This window comes from Nasonia vitripennis (assembly GCF_009193385.2).
Source record: "Nasonia vitripennis strain AsymCx chromosome 5 unlocalized genomic scaffold, Nvit_psr_1.1 chr5_random0002, whole genome shotgun sequence".
NCBI lineage: Eukaryota > Metazoa > Arthropoda > Insecta > Hymenoptera > Pteromalidae > Nasonia > Nasonia vitripennis.
Window position 1 is genome coordinate 792,140 of NW_022279652.1, and position 19,822 is coordinate 811,961.

At 35.7% G+C, this 19,822-nt stretch overlaps 1 protein-coding gene across 1 annotated transcript in view; it reads right to left on the reverse strand.

The window, feature by feature from the left end:
• Msh4 (mutS homolog 4) overlaps window positions 1-19,822 on the reverse strand; it is a 462,579-nt gene that overhangs the window by 405,935 nt on the left and 36,822 nt on the right. The window contains 1 exon segment of the mRNA NM_001159771.1: window positions 10,508-10,850. Within this exon segment, the coding sequence (NP_001153243.1) occupies window positions 10,508-10,850 (343 nt within the window).

Here is a 19,822-nt window from a genome sequence, read left to right on the forward strand (position 1 = left end):
AACCATGTCGAACGTAGAGGAACCTTCTACTGCATTGATTGCTGCTGCGACGAAGGCGTTGGCGGATGCTCTGAGGATTGCTATTTCACAAGTTACCACTCCTGTTACAAGCCAGCATGAATCTACTTCTCAAGTTCAACCCAAAGCTCCTCCGTTCAAGTATCAAGAATATCGTTCGTCCGATGGAACGACAATCAAAGATTATTTCAAAAGATTCGAGTGGGCATTACAACTGAGTAAAATTTCGGAAGAAAAATACGGTGATTTCGCTCGAGTATATATGGGCGCAGAACTTAATAATGCTCTAAACATTCTTGTTGCTCCTGATACACTAGAAAGTCGTACGTATCAACAAATTCGCACTGTTTTAATTGCACATTTCGACGTCAAGAAAAATAAATATGCAAAAAGTGTTCCGACAAATTGTACAGCTACAGAATGAATCCATTGCTAACTTCTCACTAAGATTAAAGCAAGGGGCTACGTTCTGCGAATACGACACACTTCTCGAAAGGATGCTGATTGAACAGCTCCTACATGGTCTCACTGATCGTAATATGCGCGACGAAATAATCGCCAAGAAACCTACTACATTCAAAGACGCTTACGAAATAGCACATATATTGGAGTCAACTCGTCAAACAGCGGATAAGGTTACCTCTACTTCTAATAAGATACATGCGCTATCTTATTCAACGACGCATTTCAAGCATAAACGGAATGCTTCACATACATCGCGCAGTGCTTCTCGGAAGCAAGATCATGATAAACAACAAGGTCAGTACGCTTGTTATAGATGCGGAGAACGTCACAAACGCAGTGAGTGTCCATTTCGTACTTCTAAGTGTCATAAGTGCAAAAAACGTGGGCACATAGCGAAAGTTTGCAGAGCTTCATCTTCGCTTTCTACTTCTCAAATACAAAGTTCTGAAGAGCCTACACAACAAATAGATACATTGGAATGTTTCAACGCAGTCAAAGAAATCTACGTTATTGATAAGTCTTGTGGTAAGAAAATACTTCAAGTGCTCATTGAAGGCCACAAATTAAATATGGAATTAGATTCTGGTGCACCATATGGTTTCATTGGTAGCGATACACTTTGTAACCTCAAACTTGATTTTTAATTACAGCCAACTTCTAAGAAATTCGTGAGTTAATCGCAACATCGCCTCAACTGCATCGGGACTTGCTCTGTTAATGTATTATTTGGTTCTACATCTCGTCAACTTCCGGTCTACGTCCGGTCACGAAATTGATTGGACCAAACTCTTTTCTCCAACGAAGGTTAATGCCCTTTCTACTCTTCCATCTTCATAAACTCGTGATCAACAAGCACAGCTAGATCAACTTTTGATAAGGTACGCTGAAGTTTTCAGTAAAACAGCTGGAAAGCTTACTGGACCTTCAGTTAAGGTACATTTTAGACCTGTAACTTGTCCTGTTTTTGGTCGTGCTCAAGATATAGCATATGCGTTACGCGACAAATATTCTAAAGCAGTTGACGCTAAACTTGCGTCTGGATTTTACAAAAAAGTTGATTTTTCCGAGTGGGCTTCGCCTACACACGTCGTTATTAAAAAAAGAATGGTGATATTTGTATAACTGGAAATTATAAACCTACGTCCAATCTACGTATAATAATAGATGAAATAATAGATGAACGACTAAGTCTTCTTATAGTCTATCCTCAAATTCCTTGATTTTTGAACATTGAGTTGTGATTCCATCGTCTCTTCGTCAAGCAATTTTAAACGACATTCATTCAGCGCATTTGGGCATTGTCAAAATGAAAGGTTTAGCACGATCATTTGTTTACTGGCCAGGAATTGATGCAGATATTGAACTTATTACTTAACCTTGTGCTGAGTGTACCAAGCATGCTTATATATGCTCCTCCTAAATTTAACACACATTTTGGGAATATCCTAAAGGTCCATGGGAACGTATCCATATAGACTTCGCTGGACCAGTAGCTGGTAAAATGCTTCTAGTAATCACTGATGCTTATAGTAAATGGCTTGAAGTCAAGGTCACAATTTCCAGTACTAGCGATGCTACAATCGATATTCTCGATCAGTTATTACTTATGGTGTACCTAGCATTGTTATTTCAGATAATGGCCGTCAATTTGTTTCAGATGAGTTTGAAGCATTTCTCAAGATAAGTGGAGTGAAATATTACAAACTTACTGCTCCTTATCATCCGTCGACAAATGGTCAAGCAGAAAAATGCGTGGGTACAACAAAAAGAGCCTTACTTAAAATGGATACGACACAAGGTTCTTTGCAGCGAAACTTGAATGAATTTCTGAAACAATATAGCTCCTCATTCAACTACGGGACAACCACCTGCTTTATTATTTTTAAAACGAAACATTCGCATACGATTAGATCTTGTTCGACCCGAATCTCTCAACGAGAAGATTTCTGAGAAAAATCAAGCTGATTTTATCAATACGTACCGAGAATTTAAACAGGCTTATAGAAGCTCCTCTATGCACTTTGAGCCGACGTGCGTGGTGTCCTCTTTGGCGGCTCCTCGAGCTTCCAGCGCGCGTGACTTCCCCCGCAATACGCGCTCTTCTACATCCTCATGAGGGCAGTCATCTTGTGTCAGTTGTTCGAAACACGTTCGACATAATGGGAATATTTAATTACCGTGCATTTTCACGGGTAATAATAAGTGATATAGATTTTGTGGTGGTAATATATCGCACGAAATTAATCCATTCACTCCTGAAATGTCGTTGTTGATACCTATCAGCTATCGACACTCCTCTTCACCAACAAAAATGTTTTGAAAACCCACGGGATACTTGCAATTTGTGCAAATAAATGGATACAGAGAACAAACATCAACATACTTGATCTTCTCCTGCCCCTGACAATCAAACACTTTGACCGTGTTTCCAGTGCGACCACCAAAAAAGCATCTCGTGGATCAAGCAGTTTTCTCTTTATATTTCTCTTATTTTCATCAACGAATCGATGTAGTTCTTCGTTTTGCGAGATTTCGATATTGAATTAGCATTCCCATTTTTCAATAAGTTGATAATTTACTGTCGTCATTCTATCAATGATTACCAATGTCTTCTTGTATCTCGCATCCAGTAATTCACTACTTCTCAATCTATATTTCTGTTTAATGTATACCATTAAGAACAATAGTACCAGGAATAACCATGAAACTGAAGTACAATACCACGGTGCTGCTCATTTTCTTGCGGTTCACAGTAACCATCAACTACGATTCCTTCTGTCAGTCTTTTTTCCTGGCCGCGTCCCGCATGCTCGATGTGACGGTTAAGAACTCGCTGCTCCATCCAAGCGAGCCAGTGTAAGGCTATTTCAGACTGATTGTCAGTCATTCTATAACCACGTGGTAGTAAAATACCTATTTGAGCTTTTTCTAAAAATTTCTTTCTAAACACTCTCATACAAGAACAAGATATTGTTGTGTACTCGACAAAAGGATCCACATTGTATTTCATAAACGTCTTGCGAAAAGCTGAACAAGCTAATATTAAAATTTTTACAGCTTGTTTGCAGTATTTCATGATTTCCGATTGAAAATTATACGTATATACGCTTAGCTGCTGATCGGTGTACAATTAAAAAAAATGTCTTGCTCCCTCACACTCATAGATTCCGCTGCGTATGAATTGAGAGGTAATGGACCTTCGTAGGACTTATTTTCCGCCGTATTGAATAGGTGTGGAAAAACACCTTTCTCCATATCGGGTAAACCGTAGGCTTTGGGCAAACTGCCTAATGACATGTGAAAGTAATACAAGCTGTCGATAAACTTTGCCTGTAGTACCTCCATCAGAATTATTTTTGATCCATTCATCACTACTGATGGTACGACACGACCTTCATTGAATGTCTACAATATATTTGAAAATAAACCGTGCGTCAAATCCTTGTGCATTGTGTGCTATATATATAACTTGTTGAAATTGTTTTTTGGAGCTATTGCTAGCTCGACGAATTGTTTCACCGGCTCGTCATCAAACACATATTCACGAATACCGCATTTTTCACAGCTTATTGGAATGTTTCCAATCTCTATGCAATATGTGCAGACCTGTTGTACAACACACAAATTTGGAACATGCACCTTTGTCTCTTTATCACCTAGCACAGGTTGCGATTGCTGCGTTTCAAAATCGTAAAACAAAAATATGGTTAGATTTGTAGAATTTGAACTCTTGACTAGCTGTACATGACATAGATGTCTAATGGGTACCCGTGACTTGCATGTTGTGCAAAAAGATATACCGCACTCGTGTGGATCTTTCCTGTTTATTTGAATTATTTTAAAACAATTTTGACAGAGTTTAACTTTGCTACATACACTACTGTTTCTATTGTACATTCCTTTTTTCATATAATTTGCTTGACAATTATCGCCAAAAAATAATCTTTAACAGTCATTGCATTTTTTAAGTACCTCTGTCACACTACAGGGAGGCGGCGACATACATTTGTATCACTTGATGGAGCATCTATGCTCCTCGGCACGCCAATAACTTTTATTGCACAGTATACAGTAACTGGCGCTACCACCGGCTGCAACAAGATTCAATATCGGCTGGTAATGATGCGCTCGCTCATAATATATTATACGTAGCACATGTAAAACTTCATTACCGTAAGAAACGCTAAATGTAGAAAAGTTGGAAACAACAATTACTGTATTACAAGTAGCAAAATAATCGTGAAACTTACAGATTTCTTGTAGCGTGCAACCCTCGACAGGTACTTGAAAATTTGCTAAATGAACAAGTTCCATGGCCACATTTCTCTGTGTTCTTCCTTTACTATTCTTAATGAGATTCCAATATCTGTGAAGCTCCCCCGTACGTGTTTGTCCTCTGATTGCGTACGTATAGGCGGTGACTAAACTTCGAGGTAGACACAAGTTGTTACTATTCACAATAGTCAATATGGACTTTTTATTCACTGATTTTTACGTCAAACGCACTTGCCCATCACCCACTATATCTTCAACAATAACACAATTAATCAATAATCTTTAGTTTACATTAAATTTATGGGGGGTTTAAGAAGGATCCCTTGTATTTCTCTTCCTTCGTAGCCAAAACGTCTGTAGAAACGCGTTGACTCGCTTTCGATTATAAACCGAGGATTTTCATCAGCTCTTCTTCTTTCACCGCTCTGTAAATTAACACCTGTAATATTTATTTTTCAATTTTTATAGATTTATGTATATATGTTCTAATAGTACAAAAATTAATTTTTGCTCTCACCTTCTTCAGCTGTATCGGTTGTACTGTTGCTTCTACTACTACTACTACTGTTGTCGCTGTTACTACTTCGACTGCTTGTATGACTATCACTACTGCTATGGCTAATAGTGCTATCGGTACGACTACATATCTCTGAAACTAAAGTATAATATATAACCAAGACATGCCATGTTATGTTCGGAAGAAAAAAATTTGCATTACAGTATAACAAATGTAATACTTACATCCGATGACGATGATGATTCTCGATGGGGTCCTTGATGATACAGCTTCTAAAACTGTAGAGTAAAGCGGGTGCCATGATTGTGTAAAATAAATTAAAATTTTTTTCTACTGTCGCAAAAACATTACTCTCTTACCATGAAATATTTCTTCTTGGTGTTGCTGCTGCTGTTCATCGCGAGACTATATCTCTGAAACTTAAGTATTAAACCTGCATTTTAATGATTGAAAATAATAAAAGAGTTTTATAATGCCAGGTGTAATACTTACTAGGATTTAATAATGGTGATCCTCGATGATTAGTGGTTGTTGATGGCCCAGCTTCTAAAAATAGAGAGTGAAGCCAGTGCCATAATTGTATGAACAACAAAATTTTAAGTCATCATCACCGCACAAACATCACTCTCACCATTACACGTTGTTTGATGGTGCTGCTGTTGCTATTGCTGCTGCTGCTGCTGCTGCTGCTACTGTTCATCACAGGCCAATATCACTGCATCACCCTCAATGTCACTACGCATCGCATTGATGACTAAAAGAGAAAAAGAAAAAAATGCATTATCAATATTTAAAAAATAAATTATTTCAATATAAAAATCCTCTATTACATTAAAATGTGTCTAGTAGTCTCCGGCTATAAGTACACTTCATCCCCAAAATTACGCGTCCTTAGAGGTCGAGCTAGACTGGAACTTATCCAGAAGTAGCCTGGAAGTCGACCAGAAGTAGACCGGAAGTCGACTGGAAGTGAACCGGAAGCTGACCAGAAGTGAACCGAAAGTGAACCGGAGGTAATCGGAAAAATACAAAATAACCCGGAAGTGACCAAAAATAACCGGCAATGAACCGGAAATATACCGAAAATAAACAGGAAGTGACTTGAATAATGTATATTGCCTGAAATACTCCTAAGGGGTAAATCGAAAAATAACCAATAAATAATTGATAAAAATTTTGAAAAGTTTGAAAAGTATTATTCACAAACTGTGAATAATGTTGAAGCCTTTCTTCTACATAGATATATATATATATATATATATATATATATATATATATATATATATATATATATATATATATATATATATATATAAATACATATTTTATTGTTAAAATATGAAAATATTTAAAATTATGTTCAATTCTAATTGTATTTAATACTAAAAATTACATCAATATAAATCATTTTCAGAAATGTACATTCAAACGTACATTTTTGAAAATGATTTATGTATGTAGTGTATTTTATAATATCTTATCTATTGATCTATTATCGATAAGGTATTATGGATAAGGTATACTATACTGTTTTAATCAAATTTTCATTTTTGCGAAGTTTTTTTATTTTGATTTGATAAATATACAATGTCATTGTTATCTACATCCATCGATTTGATTCTTTCAGAATTGATAAATACAATTATTATTTGTTTCATCCTTAGTGTAAATAATTGGGTGTGCCAAAATATGCTAAAGTGTGTACAAACCTCAGAATGTATTTCTAACCTACTTTAGAGAGACTCGAAAATTTTACTATTACAAAGCTTCCTTTAGGAGGAAGCAAAAAGTATTTGAATTGTAACGAGCGAATGCAAATTCGTATTTCGCGCGCTCGTCGCGTCACGCGGTGATTTCATGCGTGAGGGCGACGTTGCCAGTTTGGCGGTACTCGGGAAGCACGCGCGGAAACAGCGCGCGGGACAGATAGGCAAAAGCGCTACTACAGTAAGGACATGTGGGAGACTTTTACCGGTACGTCACCCGCGTTTACCCGTACGACTGAGACGAGAGAGAACAGCGACGGTCCAAGACCACCTGCTGGAAGAACGCACCCGAGCCACCTTCACCCAGAGCACCCGGGGTACCCCAGCACGTCACTGCTTCAGCCGAGAGGGACGCCTCCCGGCCATCAAAGGACTTTTCCCCGTCGGCGGCCGACGGACACGCGGCGACCGAGAACCACACGCGCGCGTCGAAACTGTAAGTTCGTCACGTTATTGCGCGATTATAAACAACCGAATCGGCTGCAGGCGCCGAGGCCGAGGCTCGCTGCCATCGAGTCGTCGGCCCGTCTCCAGTCCGAGGACGAGTGCGAACTCGTCCTCTCGCGACGCGCGTTCTATTGTACTAACATCTTGGAGAATATAGCCATCTTTCAATTGTACATGAATGCATGAATGTTTATTCCGTATTCCCGTTGCGTCCTTCCGATGAACCCGGTAGAGTAAAGCCGGTTACATCGCCGGTTAGAGCGCACGCCTGGCCGGAGACTCTATACGCGAAGAAAGCGCGGCGAGCTTCGCACGCCACGAAGTTGTACACCGAGGCAACCCGGCTGCATAGTACGGAGTCGGCATTGCACCGACGGCTAACATTCATCGCCGACTTCAGCATCATCGAGGGATAGCCGTGCGGAGATAAAAAGGAGTGAATAATCCCCCTCATTGACGCGACAGCATCTTCGCGGCTGTCGCGCTAAAGCCCAGTTGTCCCGTGACAGAATATATTCTTTATGTCTATCAATAGGTTGAATATTAGACAATCTCTGAAAATTAACTGCAGATTGCTTATCAAAAATCGAGTAAAATTTTAAAATGTTGTTGAACTCAAGTATATGGTTATCATTTAATTAACTAAACAACTCTCCAGATACTTACTAATATTAACTTGCCATGTCGTTTACATTTTGTTCATGGTGTTGTCTAATTGTAAGTGTAACTTTTCGCATATTTCATTTGTGTGCATAAACTTATAAAATTGTTATTTCAATAAAATTAAATATTTTAAATGTAAAAGTTTAAATGAACAAAATGTAAAGGGCATGGCAAGTTACGTAGTAAGTATCTTGAGAGTTGTTTGTAATTGATCAATATATTACTCAAGTTTAAATTATCAATCATTTGACTGAGCCCTTAATTAAACATAATGATTTTTTATTAGTCGTATTATAAATAAAATAATATGATTGTAAACTTGATTTTTTCAAATTGATCTCAGTTGTTCTTTAGTCTGTAATTTCACAGTAAAAATAATTATTGACATTCATGATGATACGCAAAACATCAAACGCGCCTAACCTTTTTACATTAGTTAAATTTTTTTTAGATATTTCATGTCTTTTCGAGAGTACTTATTGAAGTATGAACCTTAAATTTGTTCTAAAGATAAAATACATGATGATGGGGTTTGGATAGTGCACGCTGTAATTTTTATTACTGGAATATTGATATCTCTCGTGTATGGTATCCAGGTGCATGAGGTCGCTGATGACAGGGTCTAGTTGATGCGCTCATTGTCGACAAAATTCCTTTTAGATTGAATTTATAAAACTAATTATAGTCTCTCGAACTAATGCTAGAGACTTGTGGATCTCGAAGGACTAGTTGGCAATAAACAAAAACACTCTCAACCGTTAACTTGAATTAATATGCAGTAAAAAAAGGCTTTGATATTTATTGAAAGATAGAGTGTATTTACAAGTGTTTAAACTATGGAAAAGAAATGAAGGCTACAGTATTAAAGTACTGACGCGTTAACAAACGATATTGTTTAACGGTCGACACTGTCAGGCGAGTCCTCACAGCGCTTCGGCAATACGAAAACTGAATAACACAAATCAGCGAAAGCGGCAGAAGACCTCTCGCGAAACAGGCGGAGAGAGACAGAGTAGGAGCGAGCGAGCGCGTGTTGCCATGGCAACCTCATTGGTGCCGTGCAGGCTAGCGAAAACCATCGAATTTGAAATTAAGATGACAAGCTTCTCGAACCTTCTCGCTCTCTCTCTTCGCATATTAAACTAATTTTCGAACAAAAACTAAATTAAAATTAATAGTCGTATTAGACGAAAAATGAAAAATACGCTGTATATATACGTATTTCGTACAATTATATACATATATAAATAATTGTACGAAACAATGGTAAAAATTTTGTTTTAGTATTTTGCTTATAACTTTGCGTGAAAAGTTTTTTTTAATAAACGTGTTTTAAAAACGTGTTCTACGGAAAATTTCCTATCAAAATAAGCAATAAAAAAATCGACTCTTTTAAAGTTTAAAGGTATTGTGTCCCCTTAATAAAGTCATAGCATCTCCTTTCCTAAATTTCGCATAAAAAATGTATTTGAACAAGGCTCTTGGTGTCGCCCACAAAGAAGCCAAGACTTTTGAGAGACTGAATAAAGACTTAAATACTAGTAGATCTGTCGAATGCCTCGAGCGTCGTGCAGAATCTAGTTTGGGTGAATAATATCGACTGATCGCACCTCGTATGCGGGTGTATACGTTAACATCGCTGAGCTACTAATTGTACGCACTCAGCAGTTTTATGTTTGCTGGCTTATTGTAATTCATCAGATTAGTCCCAAGAGTAGTGGATCTAGAAATGCTATCTATTTTGATTAAAACGAAGAGCATATTCTGATATAGTTCATTAACTTGTTTATTCCGTTAAAGGGTTTTTTTTTCGTAGACAAGGAGACGTAGTGACATTTTGCAGCGCTGCTGATATTCAGCGCTGGCGCAGCCGGTTACGTCTAACTCGTTAGTCGACAGCCCAACTTAATGTTGGATGATGGCAAGCCCCGTTTATATATTGCTTGAGTACTACGATACTCGTGCGTCTATACGTCCTTGAAGTAATTACCGCGTTAGCCTCGCATGGACAGCACAGACGCAAAAATACATGCAAGAAAGCAGCTTTTTACTCAGTGGATCAAGTTTAATGATGTTTAGTTAATTTCGTAATTAGAATCACTGTTTACAATTTGTCACGTGTACTTGGATACGTGTGGCGTAGCTTGCTTACGCACCAGAGACGTTTCGGTGGCATGATACATCGCTAATAGCCAGGATAATACACGCACTTCCCGTGTTGCTACGAGCCGATGCTACTTAGTCTTCAAGGTGCTCATTACATTACACACATCTGCATATTTTTAAATAATAAAAAGTGCATTAAGGATCTAATCCTTTTTTCAAAGGGTTATAAATAGTAAAAGATTTTTCTTACTTTTTTTTCAATACTTGTTGAATTGAATAAGCATTATTTGTACAATAAGCTTGAATTAAATCCCATCCGACTAAGGCACTGAAATGTATAGCTGGAACTGCAGTAATATTTATATTTTTGAATTGACTTTTTATGATTTGATGCAAACATACTTTCTTATGAAAATTTTTAATCATGTTTGCGGGAAATATGATTTCTTGAGGATAAAGTAAATTTATTTTTGCTAATGTATTTGAATAAACGTAATCATCACTAATTTGGTACAGCATTATATGTGGGTAGTATAAATCTATAAAAGCAAGTCCAACTTCATATTTCAATTTGCCTTTTCCTTGAAACAGAGCTAAAACAAAAGATTAGCTTAATTTTCCTATAAGAGTACATGAATAAAAAAAATGATATATGTATAAATGCAACATCAATTTTCCTGACTAATGAATTTGTTAAAATTAAAATTAAATGTATACATTTGATTTGTATACTATGATACGTGGGCCAACTTTTTTGTTTCTAAAGTTATTTTGATTCCTGTATATAAATCATAATTTAGTGACAATTACACGCAATCCTTATGCGCTAATACTATATAAAATTAACTAATAAGCTATGTAAACTGTCCCATTATTTTGTTATGGGCATGCAGATTATGTATGAAATAAACTAACTAATTCATCATATCTTCATTATGCTTTTCGTGCAAGGTAAACCAAAATAACTATGAAAAATAAATTAAAAATGATTCTATCCTATCTAATAAAAGTGATGGGAACGCAATAAATGAAACGCAATAATTCGGATGACTTTGTTTTTGCAAATAAGTCAAAAGTATATGGTACATTAAGGCTTTAAACACGTACGGTAATCCCGTAAAACGATATAAATAGTATTTAATTACGTCAAGCAAGAAACACTCGCTTCGCTCGCAATTTACAAATTATTTGTAATGTTATTAATTATTGGACCTGCCATTATTAAATTTTCTATTGACTATTAGACTAGCAGCGAAGCATGCTATGAAAGAATAAACATTTATAAATAATATTTGTTTGTATAAATATGTTTTGTAAGAATGATAGAGATTATATCAAATTTTTTTAGTAAATCATAGAGTAAAATATTAAAATATTTCTTTGTTGGTTTTGTTAACCTGCATATAATTTTGTTAAATTATTATTTATATTTATAATTAAAAATATTATTCATAAATAAAAGATAATTAAGGTGTCAGTATTAATAATAATGTTTAAATTATTTGTGATTATGACATATAAAAAATATTTTTTAATCAAAACACATATTTTAGTTAAATTACTTTAATTAATGTTTGTATATTTTTATTTCTTTATATGTCAAAAATAATCTCTAATGATTATCAAATAAGATATAAGTGAATAATTCATATAAGCTTGGGGTGCGTAGTGGAACGGGTTGTGAGATTTTATTAAAACGCACACACATGCGCGCACAAACGCACACACGCACACACATACACACACGCACACACACACATATATATATATATATATATATATATATATATATATATATATATATATATATATATATATATATATATATATATATCAATAAATTTCGTTATGATTTAAAAATATAATATATGTGTTAAAATAAATAAATATATTAAATACGTAACTTATAATTAGATTTTTGTTTGTGTTCATAAATAATGTATCAACTCGCATTACCTTTTACTTTTTTAAAAGTTAATTTTTTCTAGAGACTTCAGTCCTTTTTAGTAATTTTTTTTTTGAGTATTTTATGTTTCTCCTAAAAATAAAATATAAGCATCTTTAGCACCTTTCAACCATGGATTTTTTGTAACATTTTTATCACTATGAAATGAAATTATTGATTGTTCTGATACACTAATCTCGAATGATTTTTACACCTAGACACCAAAAATCAAGAGCGAACTACCTAGACCTCGTCATCGGCCATCCTGTACACTTAGACACCGCCCTCGTATAATTTATTTACCTAGACACAAACAACCACGAAGCGCACCACCTAGACCTCGTCATCGGCCACCCCGTAACCTAGACACCGCCCTCGAGTGATGTATTTACCTAGACATAAAAAATTACGAAGAGCATCACCGACACCTTGTTATCGGCCACCTAACACACCTAGATGCCGTCCGCGTATGACTTATTTACCCAGACACCAAAAACTACGGATCGCACCACGTAGACCTCGTCATCGGCCACCCTGTACACCTAGATGCCGTTCCCGTATGATTCATTTACGTAGACACCAAAAATCAAGAGCGAACTACCTAGACCTCGTCATTGGTCACACTCTACACCTAGACACCGCCCTCGAATTATTTTTACACCTAGACACAAAAAACCACAAAGGGCACCACCTAGACCTCGTCATCGGCCACCTCGTATACCTAGACATCGCCCTCAAATCATTTCTACAACTAGACACTAAAAACGGGTGGGGAGAAATGTACCGAAAGCTTATTTAGCAGATAAATAAAAACACCAAAAGTTAAAAATAATGAAGAAACAAATCCCATTAGGTAAAGTTGTGGAAAGTTAAAATTGCCGAAAAAAAAATCACGAAGGGTAAAAATGCCGAAAGTTAAAAATGCCGAAAACTAAGTGTAGAGGAAGAACAAGTCACAGAAAACTTTTAAAGACTTTATTCGCTGTTCTAATATTGTGATTCGTTTGCAAGCTCTCAACTAACTGACTCGCGTCAAAGGGCTCCGATTTTTACGTCCCGAGAAAAACAAAGAAACTGTTGATCTTTCATGGCAACGCATTTCCCTCCCCGGTAACCCGCGCGCCAAATCGTCACTACAGAGCTCGATCCGAATATTCTTTGAAATTAAGATCAAAGTCGTTCTTCGTGCTCGAGACGGCCGACCACGAAATAACACCTTTATTCCGTGCCGGGGCACCGCGGCCCAACAGGAGGTTATGCGCTACGGTTCTATTTTTATTATCGCGACAATTCTCGAGCCAGTTCCGCCAAATATCGACAAGAATCCTGTATTATTTCGATCTCATCGGCTCCAGAGACACTAATTTTCTCTGTGCACGAAGGCGACTGACCACAAAAGAGACACATCATTCTTTCGTGCCAGGGCATCGTGAATTGTCGCACGAACTTAATATTAGAATAAAATTAGACCTTTCATACGAAATTTACAATGATTGTTATTTATTAAATAAAAACGCTTTAACTCTAATACTAAGATTTGTTCAAAATGATAAAAATTTTGTTCATTTACCGATCAACATATATGATTCGGTATTTTATTTTTCAGCATTTTTACCCGTCGTGAATAATTTTTCGGCACTTTTGAAAATCGAATATTCTGACCGTTGACACTTCCATCTTTTGGTAAATTTACCCCTCGGGAAATATATATTCAGCATTAATATTTATCTGGAAAATTATCTTTCGTTGCAATGATCCACGCCCACTAAAAACTACACGTGACCGAGCATGCAGAAAATCGATGAGAAAGCAATATCCATCTGTATATAGCTGTGCGGCCAACTTTACGGTCCTAACAGTTGTTGCGGCTAACTTAACGGTTTTTGATTTGATTTGAGCATTTTGTGAATGACACACTCATGTATTATAACAGAGGTAGCTGTTTTAATCAATATTTTTGTTTAAAATCATAGTTAGTTCGGCATAATAAAATATGATATACGTCAAAATACATTACAGACAACAAAGAAACCCATTTATTTCTTTGTAATGAAAAATGCGAACCTCAACATAGAAGTAAATAGTAGCGCGGGCGCTGTGGCTTTGTCTGCTTCTCAAACTCGCCTTCGTGTCGCTACCGCGCCACCTGACAACATAAAAACTATGGTTTTAAGTTTTCAGATTGCAATTTTGTAAAAAAGTTAAAATTAGAAGTTTTGAAATTCAAAACCATAGTTATGGTGTTACCATTCTGTTGATAACATTTATATAGGCATTCATTATTTAAATCAAATGGTGCGGTAGCGCCAGGAAGGCGAGTTTGAGGAGCAGACGAAGCTTTGGCGCCCGCGACACTATTTACTTCTATATTAGTATCCGAGATTTTACTTTCAAGAAAAAAAAATACTTTTCATAATTATTTCTAAGTGATTTTTATATATTATCACATTCGTGTGCTAATCAGTGATTTTTAAAAGAAGTTGTCAAAAAAACGCTGTCATTTATATAATACAAACAATCTTGCATATGATTTGCTTAAAATATTATTTTTTTTTCCAGTGTGAGAGGACGGTAAAGTTAGCTGCACATAAAAAATGATAGGGAGTTGCTTTACTACCGTTTTTTACATATCCTTACATTCCTCATATCATTGCGGTGTTACATACAATAAAATATTACTGCAGCGTTTTGTTATTGATGAACATATATTCTGTTTATTGGTGAACAACTAAAATTTTCTTTTTATGTATCAGAACGTCAGACAAACACCATAAGTACAATGAAACGGGCATGGTAATTTACGTAGTAATTATCTTGAGAGTTGTTTCTCGCTTCATTATGATTTAATATAATAAACTTGACTTTGCTTAATTGATTTCAGTTCTTTTCTATCTGCGATTTCGTTGCGGAATATATCAAACCTGCCTAACCTTTTACTTTTTTGAAAGTTCATTTTTTTTAGAAATTGATTTATCCAATGATATTTTAGTAATTTAAAGACGATAGTTTACATTTTTGCAAAAATTTATGTTGAAAATTTTGCAAAGATTTATGCACATATTTTTGTTAAAAATACATCGTTTACCTTAAATTGATTTTCATTGCTATCAAAAATGTTAATGTTTATTATTTTTACAAAAAAAAAAGACCTGTAATAGTAAATAATTTAAAAAAATAACTGATAGATAAATAGACAAAAAATTGCAATTTAAAAAATTTTTCAGTAAATATTTAAAATACTGTATTTTTTAATAATGGCGACATATATAATAATTGTTTTTCCACATAAGTAGGTAAATTGGATGATATTATTTTCTTGGTGTATAAATCATATTATTAATAAAGTACTAGCAAAAAACGCTCGCTTCGCTCGCGATTTATAATGCTCCCACATCCCCTTAAATGTGATGATATTTAAGGGGATTTCGTCCCAAAAACACTGTTTTTCTATTACATAAAACTTTTTGAATAAAGAAAGCTAATGAAAAACCGAGTCCGTAGCGCCGTACTGTTGAGTTTGATGAATCGTTCTACCGGAAGACAAATGCAATCGGACTTTCTGTTTTTCTAGAAGTTTGAAAATTCAAAATACACCGTGGCAGATTCGCGAAGCTTTTGCGCCGACATCCCCTAAATTATTTGACGTGTCATTATTAAATATACTGTTAAAAATTAGATGTACATATGATGGTAGTTAATTCTCGTGGAACGTTTTTAAAATGCTCCAATAAGATTGCCAGATTAATAAATTCTAACCAATCAAAAGCACGACTCCGGAAACGTTTCATAAGAATTAATTACCGTCGAGTATAAATGAATATATTCAATACAGCTAACATTTTATAAAAGTAGTTATAGCTACTAGTACACAGGACCGGCTTTAAAATTATAGAATAAAAGAGAAATAAATTTTGAATATTAAAAAATGTTTTTAAACTTTTTTTAATTATTTGAAGACAGTATTAATAATATTAACAAAATCTAACAAAAAAATAATATTAATTTAACATTTTTTTTTTATTTACATTTATAGAATAATGTAAATTGTGAGATTATAACAATCATAACGTTTATATTCTGTACTAAAATGGCATACATAATACGATATTTACTTTTATATTAAATGATAACGATATCTTCAATCCCTAACAAAAGAGAGAAATGAAAACAATTAAAAAAAAAAACGTTATGAACTGTAAATGAGAGCAGGAAAATGTCGGAATTGAGACACAGATAACAGTAATCTTTTTTTGTCTTCAGTTTTATTTAGTTTACTAGATACTTCAGTTGGATTTATTTTTTTAGGTGTAAAATTTTACAATTAGAAAAATAAATAAAAAAATTAATACAAGTAGATTTCTTTATTTTATAATTGCTGTCTTCTACGTTGACTAGTGTTAGGGTAGTAATAAATTTACCGAACTAACAAAGTAACGTTGTGTGATTATGCGGATGATAGCTTACTCTCCCATACGGAGGAGATCAGTACTTCGCACTGATTGTTGCGCCGAAACTGTTTGCGTGATAATAAAACACCAAGGAAAATTAAATTGTTAACGAGAACGACTTACTTGTGTTTGTTGACAGGGGTGACCCAAAGGTTGACGATCAAAACTCTCAAATCAAACAATTTCTTAGACTCAATTATTTCAAAAATTCCTTTATTTGTTTCTGGAGACTTCAAATAACTTTCAAATGGAATAAGACACAATTTCAGTAAATGATGAACAAGACGGAAACACAATTAAGACTAAACTCCAACTTAAAAACTCAGAAATATAACTATAAAATCGATCTCTTGAATAGCGTCCTTACTCTTGGATCGCACACACAGGAATGAAACATCGGGGGAGGCGAAGCTTGAAGAAAGCGATTTTTGCAAAGTCTTTTATGTATTTTCTGTAGTACCCAAACATACCGAGTACTTCTCTCACATTTATCGCATTTTTAGGTGTGGCAAGTTTTGCTATGGCTACTACCTTTTCTGTGGTTGGCTCTATGCCCTTAGCGCTTATAATGTGTCCTAGGAATCCGACTTCTTTTCTAAAGAACTCTATTTTATCTGGTTGTAATACTAGTTTCGCATATCTGAGTCTCTCCATCAAGTTTCTAATTCTTTGTTCATGTTCCTGAAGATCTTTACTATATACTATTATATCGTCTAAGTAAACTAGCATTTCTATGTTCTGCAAACCTCTGAGTACCTTCTCCATTAGTCGTTGGAATGTAGCCGTTGCATTTTTCAATCCTTCTGGCATTCTGGTATATTCATAATGCCCGTTTATTGTGGTGAAGGCCGTCTTGTAACAATCTTCTGGGGCCATTGGTATTTGTTGGAAACCACTTGCAAGGTCAAAAATGGAAAAGTATGTGGCTCCTTCCAATTGATCCATTATATCAGTGATATTGGGTAGAGGGTAAGCATCTCTGATTGTCCTTTTGTTGAGCTCTCGGAAGTCAATTACCATTCTCCATCTCGGATTTCCGTGACTATTAGGCTTCTTCGGTACTATCCATATTGGTGAATTGCATGGTGAGTTTGACTCTCTGATAATTCGGTCTCGTAAATTCTTTTCTACACTTTCTCTAACCACTTGTTTGTGTTTCGGTGGGTGCCTGTATTGTTTCGTATTTATTGGTATATCGTTCTCTAAATGTATGTGATGCTGAATCATGTCTGTGCATGGTAGCTTGTCTCCAGCCAATAGAAATCTGTCTACATAATCCTCTATAATACGATCTACAATCTTTAGTTCTTCTCTATTTAGGTGGCTTCTTCTAATAGCTTCTTTCACTCTCTCTAACCGTTTGATTTTATCTACTATGATTTCGCCATCAAAATCACTATCTGTCTCTTCTAAGAATTCTGGTTCAATCTCGAACGGTATGAGTCCTTTGGCATCAACTTCTATGGTAACATCGTGCTCACTTGTGTTTATTGCTAGCATTTTGGAGGTATTATTGTCATTGATCACTACTCCTTCTCCCAGAAATACGTTTTTGTTTCCTACATCTATTCTTGGGATATATCCTTCTTTTAATTCAGTTCTGATTAAATTGATTCTGACAACTTGTCTCGTTCTGGCTTTTATAATATGTCTTGTTTTCATGAGTACATCTGCTTTTTCTGACGCATTCATATTGCATGATTCCTTGTCATTATTTCTCTCCTCAACTTGTAGTATATCACTCGATTTGTAAGGGTTGTGTGCTCTTTTTCTTTGCTCTCTGTATTCCTTTTCTCGCCCCAAAAATAGCATTGGATGCATTACGTCACCATCAGAGCGTTGTTGTGGTAAGAGATGACAGCTTCTTCCTTCTTTAAGTAATTTCTTCCTAATAATCCATCGTATGGTGTTGGAAAGTCGTCTCTAACTATGTGAAATTTCACTGGACTGTTCTTGAGTAGATAAACAGATTCTAGAGTTGGTACTGTCTCTGCAGTAATCCCTCCAAGCCATCGTACATCTTGCATATTTATTGGCATATTGTCGTTTATGAAGCCTAATTTAACTAAATTCACCGTTGCTCCATTGTCTATCATGAATGTCATCCATGGTTTGGTGGTCCCTTCTGGCACTCTTATTCTCACTGCTGTTGGTTCATCATTTTCCCAATTAAACTCTTCAGGTCCCGTGCAGTTGGCTGAACACATTCTTGAAACTCGGGCTGTTTTGTCAGGATCGCCATTACCGGTGCTCTCTGTGGTCCGTAGTTGTTCTGGCTGTTCTGAATTGGATTCTGCTTTCCTTGATTGTAGTTCTGCATCTGTTGTTGGTATTTGTGTTGATCTGGATCCTGCTGTTGTCTCTGGCTCTGGTTTCGTTCCTGGCTCGTCATTCTTTCTCCATGACGAGCCCCTTGAGAGTTTAAATTCTCTCTTTCGTTTTCATTTTGTTGGTAGTTTCTTCCGTTGCCGCCTCTCCAATTATTTGGATAATTATTATAGTTCTCTCATCTATCTGGACCAGTGGGCTGATAATCTTCGCGACGTCCATTCTCGTGATTGAAGATTTGCCTTTGATTTCCTTGACCATTGTTTCTATTCCATGAGGGCCAGTTGCTTTCTCCTTGTCGATTACTATTGTTATATCCCCGCTGATAGCCTCCTCTGCCACAATTATTGTAGTTACTATTGCCTCTTTGATAACTGTTACGATTGTAGTTGTTTTGATAATAATTATTTCTTCCATAGTTATTTGAACGTTCCCTTTGTTCGGGTTGATTCACGTACCCCACGTAGTCTTCTTGCTCATTTACATAACCAACATAGTTTTGTTCTCTATGATTTCGTTCGTCGTATTTATTCTGGCTTCTATACCCCTCATGTCCTCTATTATTATATCCACCTTCATTTCCATATCCATTATTATAAGAATTTTGTCCATTATAATAGTTTCGAGTTATTCGTGGCCTTGAATCTGGTATGATTCTCGCCTCCATTCTTGATTCTAATCGTACAGATTCTTCGTATGCTTCTTGCAGGTTTTTAGGTCTAATTATGTCAACTCGTTCGTATAAGTTTGCCGGCAATCCTTTTATGTATATGTCAACCGCTAACATTTCCAATGGTTCCATCATTTTATCAATGTTTTCTTCTCCTTTCTCCTCTTTTAGAGC